The sequence below is a fragment of the Alosa sapidissima genome, chromosome 15 (genome assembly GCF_018492685.1).
Source record: "Alosa sapidissima isolate fAloSap1 chromosome 15, fAloSap1.pri, whole genome shotgun sequence".
Taxonomy (NCBI): Eukaryota; Metazoa; Chordata; class Actinopteri; order Clupeiformes; family Clupeidae; genus Alosa; species Alosa sapidissima.
The window spans coordinates 29,038,178-29,045,677 of NC_055971.1; the positions used below are offsets into that span (position 1 = coordinate 29,038,178).

The window sequence follows — 7,500 nt, forward strand, 5'->3', positions numbered from 1 at the left end:
ACATTTAGGCTACAGGAAACAGGATTTTAAAGATCAGTGCCTACTTTATTTTCAGTCCTATTTTCCTACATGTAAAATAATATAATACATTGCCATATTTGCATTTAGCCTGTATATCAAGTATCCTGCCAAATGTAGGCTAATTTATTTATTTGTGAATCCATCTATAGCTAAACCAAATATGCCCATGGTGACCTATCTGACTGCATACTGCCTAATACTACTACTAAAACAGTCCATTTTCTCTTCCACAAAACTCAACGTAGGCTAATCAAGGATATATGTTTTATACTTTTTTTTTTAAATATCAGCATTGATAGGGGCAGTAGGCAAACGTTAGGCCTACTTTCGTTTTGCACTTCAGCTTGTATTCGGTGTAAACAAACAAGCATGCGTGGAAGCCTGGAGTTGTCAGTAGCGTTCTACCTTTGAATAAAATGGGAGTATTACGGGAGGCTACTTTTGTGCCGGTTCGCTACAGCTATATTTTGCATATTGCAGCCAATACGTCAACTGGGCTGAAAGGCATGTTAGGTTACGTTTCCTTCTCTCACTGCATTCTCAGAATCTCATCCTGTTCCTCCTATATCAAATGAATTCGGTAGATAGAAGAACTAATTTCTTCAATCTTTGCATCTTGGCTGGCTAGTCTAAGTTTCCGCTTTTTCTGCGCGCTCTTGGATTTGATAGAAGCGACTACTAGCGAGTCACAACGCGAAACTGCTAACGTTGATGGGAGGTGTAGTTTTTATGCTGCATTCGCGACGTGATTCTATGGTTTGCACCAGTAATGTTTCTCGATGTTGCGGTGTATTTTTCAGACAAACATTGACATGGTTAGAAGTCATTCGCACCAGTGCGCCTAAATATTTTTTTGCACTCGCACGGCATCATTTTTACTCGCATGTGCGAGTGAAACGGACGCACTGTAGAGCCCTGCACTGGTGCAGTGTCAATTCCTACCCAAGACGTCCACTAGACTGTAGCTTGAATGTTATTCCTAATTTGTGTAAATCGCTTTGGATAAAAGCGTCTGCTAAATGAGAATAAATACAAACGAAGGAGGATAAAAAAAAAGTGCAGAGCGGATCAAATAAAAGGAAAACAAAGCAAAGCAAAGGATTATGGGTTCAACTATGTATATAGAAATACACAAGTGTATCCTTGCATACAATAGCAGCTCACCTTAAAGCACTTCTAGATTACATTAATTGTGTGTGTTCTTTGCTTCATTGTAAATGCCATGTTTGTCTGCTGCTTTGAGGTAAAACATCTACCCCAGGAATTTGTGTTTGGATAAATATTTAAGTTCTCTATACAGATAAGATGATTAGCCAGTGAGAGTGAAACGTCTTATCAAAAGATAAACACCTCTAGCCCAGATCAATTCCCACCCGTCCTCAATCAAGTCCCAGCTTTCTGACAAGTATACAAAAAGTCGAACCTAATGATTAACCCCCTTACAAACAGTCAAGCCCACTCACAGAAAGAAATAACCACACACATACACAACCCCACACATGGACACCGAGTTCTTTTCTGTGGTTACTTATACAGCGTCCACATACCAGTGGACAAAGGATTGGCCCTGCACATATGACACTCATTACGTCAGTCAGGCTCAGTTTCAGTCTAGCTCAGACGTAATCCTAGGACAACCAAAGATGTGTATGCCTCTGTTACATACGTCCACAGATGTGTATGCCTCTGTATATGTTCAAAGATGTGTATGCCTTTGTTGTATACATCCACAGATGTGTATGCCTCTGTATATGTTCAAAGATGTGTATGCCTCTGTTGTATTTGTTCAAAGATGTGTATGCCTCTGTTGTATACGTTCATGATTGAATGAGGGCTGTGTCCAGTTTATTTCCAAGGTCATTGTTGTGAGTTAGTTTGAATGGTTCTGTGTGTGTGTGTGTGTGTGTGTTTGTGTGTTTGTGTGTGTGTGTGTGTGTGTGTGTGTGTGTGTGTGTGTGTGTCGTATGTGTCATGTGTGAGTGTGTGTGTGTGTCGTGTGAGTTTCTGTTTCCTTTCCGGTATCTCACCTTGACCAGCTGTCTCCGGTTCTTTCCGTCTGACCCTACGCAGTCGATGATCTTGGGCAGGTTGACCCCTCCAGCCAGGCAGAAGTTTGGCATGAAGGAATGAACGGTCACCAGGTTCTCATATTTACCCGAGGGGTCCACCTAGGAAAACAAATAAGACAACCAAAGGACTTTTGAATTAAAATAAGATAACAAAAGCACTTTTGAATTAAAATAAGAAAACAAAAGGACTTAAAAGGCCAATAAAAGTACTTCTGAATAAAAAAAAGGCAATAAAAGTATTAATGAATAAACCATCTCCACCAATTACATCAGTTCACACGTTCTCAGAAGTGGATTGTTACTAAAAAAGTCATTCATTCATCATGGCAGGGTTTCTAGGTGTAACTTGTACACTTTCACAACTTGCAACTTGAAACTTTTGAACCAAGGTCAGAATATGAGATATCATTTTATTTCAATATGTTTATTGTGACCCAATTACATAATGAGATAAGATGATAACTCTGCATATGCAGTATTTAATGTGCTATGCTGCTCTTCTCAGTGTAAATCCCAGTGCTGGCTCTGAGCATTCAAATGTAGCAATGTTACAGAATCTATTCTTGAAGTACAGCTACACGTAAGATTAAGGATTTCAGTCTTTCACACTAAAGACAATGACTGAGGTTGGTTTCCATATGTTTACTCCAGAGTCTACGCTTGGATTAGGTGCTCGGGTATCATACGCTTACTGGGGAGTCTATGCTTGGATTAGGCTCTCTGGTTTCCATACGTTTACTGGGGAGTCTATGCTTGGATTAGGCGCTCTGGTTTCCATACGTTTACTGGGGAGTCTATGCTTGGATTAGGCGCTCTGGTTTCCATACGTTTACTGGGGAGTCTATGCTTGGATTAGGCGCTCTGGTTTCCATACGTTTACTGGGGAGTCTACGCTTGGATTAGGCTCTCTGGTTTCCATACGTTTACTGGGGAGTCTATGCTTGGATTAGGCGCTCTGGTTTCCATACGTTTACTGGGGAGTCTATGCTTGGATTAGGCGCTCTGGTTTCCATACGTTTACTGGGGAGTCTATGCTTGGATTAGGCGCTCTTTTTGTCTACCTTGATCTCCATTGTGGGGATGGTGACCTCGTCCAGGTCCTTGATCTTAGTGAGGGGCTGCGTGGTGGGGATGGGAATGGCCTCTGTAGGACAGAATGCACAGATACAGTAGGTCACACAATGCACAGCACAGATGGGTCACACAATGCACAGCACAGATGGGTCACACAATGCACAGCACAGATAGGTCACACAATGCACAGCACAGATGGGTCACACAATGCACAGCACAGATAGGTCACACAATGCACAGCACAGATGGGTCACACAATGCACAGCACAGATGGGTCAATGCACAGCACAGATAGGTCACACAATGCACAGCACAGATGGGTCAATGCACAGCACAGATAGGTCACACAATGCACAGCACAGATGGGTCAATGCACAGCACAGATAGGTCACACAATGCACAGCACAGATGGGTCACACAATGCACAGCACAGATAGGTCACACAATGCACAGCACAGATAGGTCACACAATGCGCACACAATGCACAGCACAGATGGGTCACACAATGCACAGCACAGATAGGTCACACAATGCGCACACAATGCACAGCACAGATGGGTCACAATGCACAGATGGGTCACACAATGCACAGCACAGATGGGTCACACAATGCACAGCACAGATAGGTCACACAATGCGCACACAATGCACAGCACAGATGGGTCACACAATGCACAGCACAGATGGGTCACACAATGCACAGCACAGATGGGTCACACAATGCACAGCACAGATTGGTCACATTATGCACAGCACAGATAGGTCACACAATGCACAGCAGAACACCAGACACACCATGATCAACTCATTACATTACATATACTGTATATTTCACATAAAATACTTGTTGATTTCTTCAGCAGCTAAGGTACACATTGTCCTGGTAGTGAGTGCATATTCAGTATTTCTGTGTAAAACAAGCAATGGATACATATTCAAGGTATACGACGTATATACGCTTTGAATGTGGGCCACAGGAATCTTCGCCAACCGTAATGTCCACTACAATCCCCTGCCAATCATCTGCATTAGTAGCTGCCAATCATCTGCATTAGTAGCTGCCAATCATCTGCATTAGTAGCTGAATGTCACATGACCGCTCCTACTCACTCTTCTCGTTCTTGTAGCAGCTGGCATTCATGTATAACATACACACACACACACACACACACACACAGACACACACACACAGTTGGGCACATGTATGCCATACACACACACACACACACAGACACACACACACAGAGACAGACACACACACACACACACACACACACAGACACACACACACACACACACACACACACACACACACACACACACACACACACTGTTGGGACTCACTCTTCTCGTTCTTGTAGCAGCTGGCATTCATGTATGCCATACACACACACACACACAGACACACACACACACACACACACACACACACACACACACACACACACACACACACACACACACTGTTGGGACTCACTCTTCTCGTTCTTGTAGCAGCTGGCATTCATGTATGCCATACACACACACACACACAGACACACACACACACACACACACACACACACACACACACACACAGACAGACACACAGAGACAGACACACAGAGACAGACACACACTGTTGGGCACATGTATGCCATACACACACATATACACACACACACACACAGACAGACAGACACACACACAGACACACACTGTTGGGACTCACTCTTCTCGTTCTTGTAGCGGCTGGCGTCCATGTATGCGAGGGTGATGTAGGCGTCACACAGGGTCTCCATGCCCCTCACCATGGCACCACGACGCTTACGGATCTTATTCAAGATGCTCCTGGCCACCTCCGACCGTTCCTGTCAGCAACATCATCAGCATTGTCAACATCATCATATTTGTCATCATCATCATCATCACCTCCATCACCACCATCATCATCATCATCATCTTTCCTCTAATCATCATCACCATCATCGTCATCATGCTAATCATCATCATCATCATGCTAATCATCATCATCATGCTAATCATCATCATACTAAAATGTAAACCTAATCTGCAACAAGTCAATATGATCTACATGATTATATAAAATGACAAAATGAGGACAAGTATTTGGCTCCTAGTTGGTCCTTTTTCTCATTCGTGGTGAGGTGTGTGAGGTGTGTGTGTGAGGTGTGTGTGAGAGGCGTACCAGGTGAGGTGTGTGTGTGAGGCGTACCAGGTGAGGTGTGTGTGAGAGGCGTACCAGGTGACGTGTGTGAGGTGTGTGTGAGAGGCATACCAGATGAGGTGTGTGAGATGTGTGTGTGAGGTGAGGTGAGGTGAGGTGTGTGTGAGGTGTTTGTGAGAGGCGTACCAGATGAGGTGTGTGAGATGTGTGTGTGGGGTGAGGTGAGGTGAGGTGTGTGTGAGGTGTTTGTGAGAGGCGTACCAGATGAGGTGTGTGAGATGTGTGTGTGGGGTGTGTGAGGTGAGCTGTGTGTGAGAGGCGTACCAGGTGAGGTGTATGAGGTGTGTGTGTAAAGTGTGTGTGTGATGTGTGTGTGTGTGAGGTGTGTGTGTGTGAGAGGCGTACCAGGTGAGGTGTATGAGGTGTGTGTGTAAAGTGTGTGTGTGAGGTGTGTGTGTGTGAGAGGCGAACCAGGTGAGGTGTATGAGGTGTGCGTGTAAAGTGTGTGTGTGATGTGTGTGTGTGTGTGAGGTGTGTGTGTGTGAGAGGCGTACCAGGTCGAGGGGTGAGGGCTGGCGCTTGCTGCCCCCCCTGGACAGGGCGCTGCGGGAGAAGCTCTCGTCCTTGTTGGCGTTGACCAGAGCTAGGATGATGAAGAGGGTGTGGTGGGGGTGCTCCAACGACGCCCGGTAAATCAGCTGACAAACACACACACACACACACACACAAAGAGAGAGAGAGAGAGAAAGAGAAAGAGAGATACCTTAACTTACCTCTCAATCAGGGAGAGCTCATCTTCGCTATATAACAAAAACTTGTTCAGAAACGACTACTTGTCCTCAAAACCTTATTTCACAGTAGAAATGCTTAAAAAACACTTTAAATACATTACTTTATCTACTTGTCCTCAAAACCTTATTTCACAGTAGAAATGCTTAAAAAACACTTTAAATACATTACATGATCTACTTGTCTTAGATGGCACAACTGTGGGTGTTATTAATGTGGCAGGATTGCGAGGGTCGTATTACCTCGTTGAGGACGTTGTGGAAGCCGACGTCCTCGGAGGAGAGTCCACCGGAGACCTTGCTGCCCATACGGGCGGCCAGCTGGTACATGAGGGGCAGGAACTTGTAGGACGGGATCTTCGTCACACCCTTCTGGAACATTCCAAAACCAGAGGCATCGGTAAACGCCACAAAGAGATAACGTCCATGTCAATTGTTATTATTATTACTATTAATTGCTATTTTTTTGATGTAACTACTGCTTTGGCAACATTGTAACACTTACAGTCATGCCAATAAAGCTCATTGAATTGAATTGATAACGCAGATAAGAAAAAAAACGGCCATTCCTGGGAAGCACGGCCTGAGGCTGTAGATTGGATTGCTAGCATTAATCATCATTACATCTAAAGTAATGTAAATAAAGTATATAGTAGATACTTAGTAATAAGTGAATACAGTAATGTTGCTCAGTTGGCTCATTCAATCTGGCCCCCTAATCATCCCCCACTGTAATTGGCTCATTCACTCCCTCACTCTCCACCTCAAGCTGGTGTGTGGTGAGCGTTCTGGCGCATAATGGCTACCGTGCATCACCCAGGTGGGTGCTACACATTGGTGGTGGTTAGTGAGGTCCCCCCATTCACTGTGAAGCGCTTTGAGTGTCGAGAAAAGCGCTACAGTATATAAATGTAACGTGTTAGTGTTGTGTTCAGTAATAGCACAATTATTCATATACAGCAAATCATTATCACCCTAAAATGTATAAAATGTGAAAAACACACAGAAAATAGTTTTCGCTCCGTCTTTCACATGACGGTGCGTGTGCTTGGTCAGCTCACCCCCATGACGTCGTTGACGCTCCTGGCGTCGGCGTTCTCCAGCCAGAGGGAAGCCAGGCGGAACACCCAGGTGTCGTGCTCCTGACCCAGCTCCAGGCAGCGGATGTAGTTCTCCACGGCGTTGAGCAGGAAGCGGCGGCGGTCCTTCTGCAGGTTGTCCAGGGCCCGCACGTCCAGCTCCAGCTCCCTCTGAACCTTCACCGTGTACCTGGACACGCAGGAGGAAGCTCACACTTCAAAATGGTGGACGGACCAATATAATGCTGTACACATACAAAACAATGTTCTTTAACATTGTACAAAACAATGTACTTTTAGT

The 7,500-nt window shown here is 44.8% G+C and overlaps 1 protein-coding gene across 5 annotated transcripts in view; it reads right to left on the reverse strand.

Moving 5' to 3' along the window:
* The window catches only part of atm (ATM serine/threonine kinase), a 55,584-nt gene that overhangs the window by 6,971 nt on the left and 41,113 nt on the right, over positions 1–7,500 (reverse strand). For all 5 annotated transcript variants that reach the window (XM_042063350.1, XM_042063351.1, XM_042063353.1 and 2 more), the window contains 6 exons: positions 7,182–7,389; positions 6,364–6,492; positions 5,887–6,030; positions 4,877–5,015; positions 3,152–3,234; positions 2,049–2,189 (listed from right to left, as the gene is read on the reverse strand). In XM_042063350.1, coding sequence (XP_041919284.1) covers positions 2,049–2,189; positions 3,152–3,234; positions 4,877–5,015; positions 5,887–6,030; positions 6,364–6,492; positions 7,182–7,389 — 844 coding nt within the window. The remainder of the gene's footprint in view (positions 1–2,048; positions 2,190–3,151; positions 3,235–4,876; positions 5,016–5,886; positions 6,031–6,363; positions 6,493–7,181; positions 7,390–7,500) is intronic.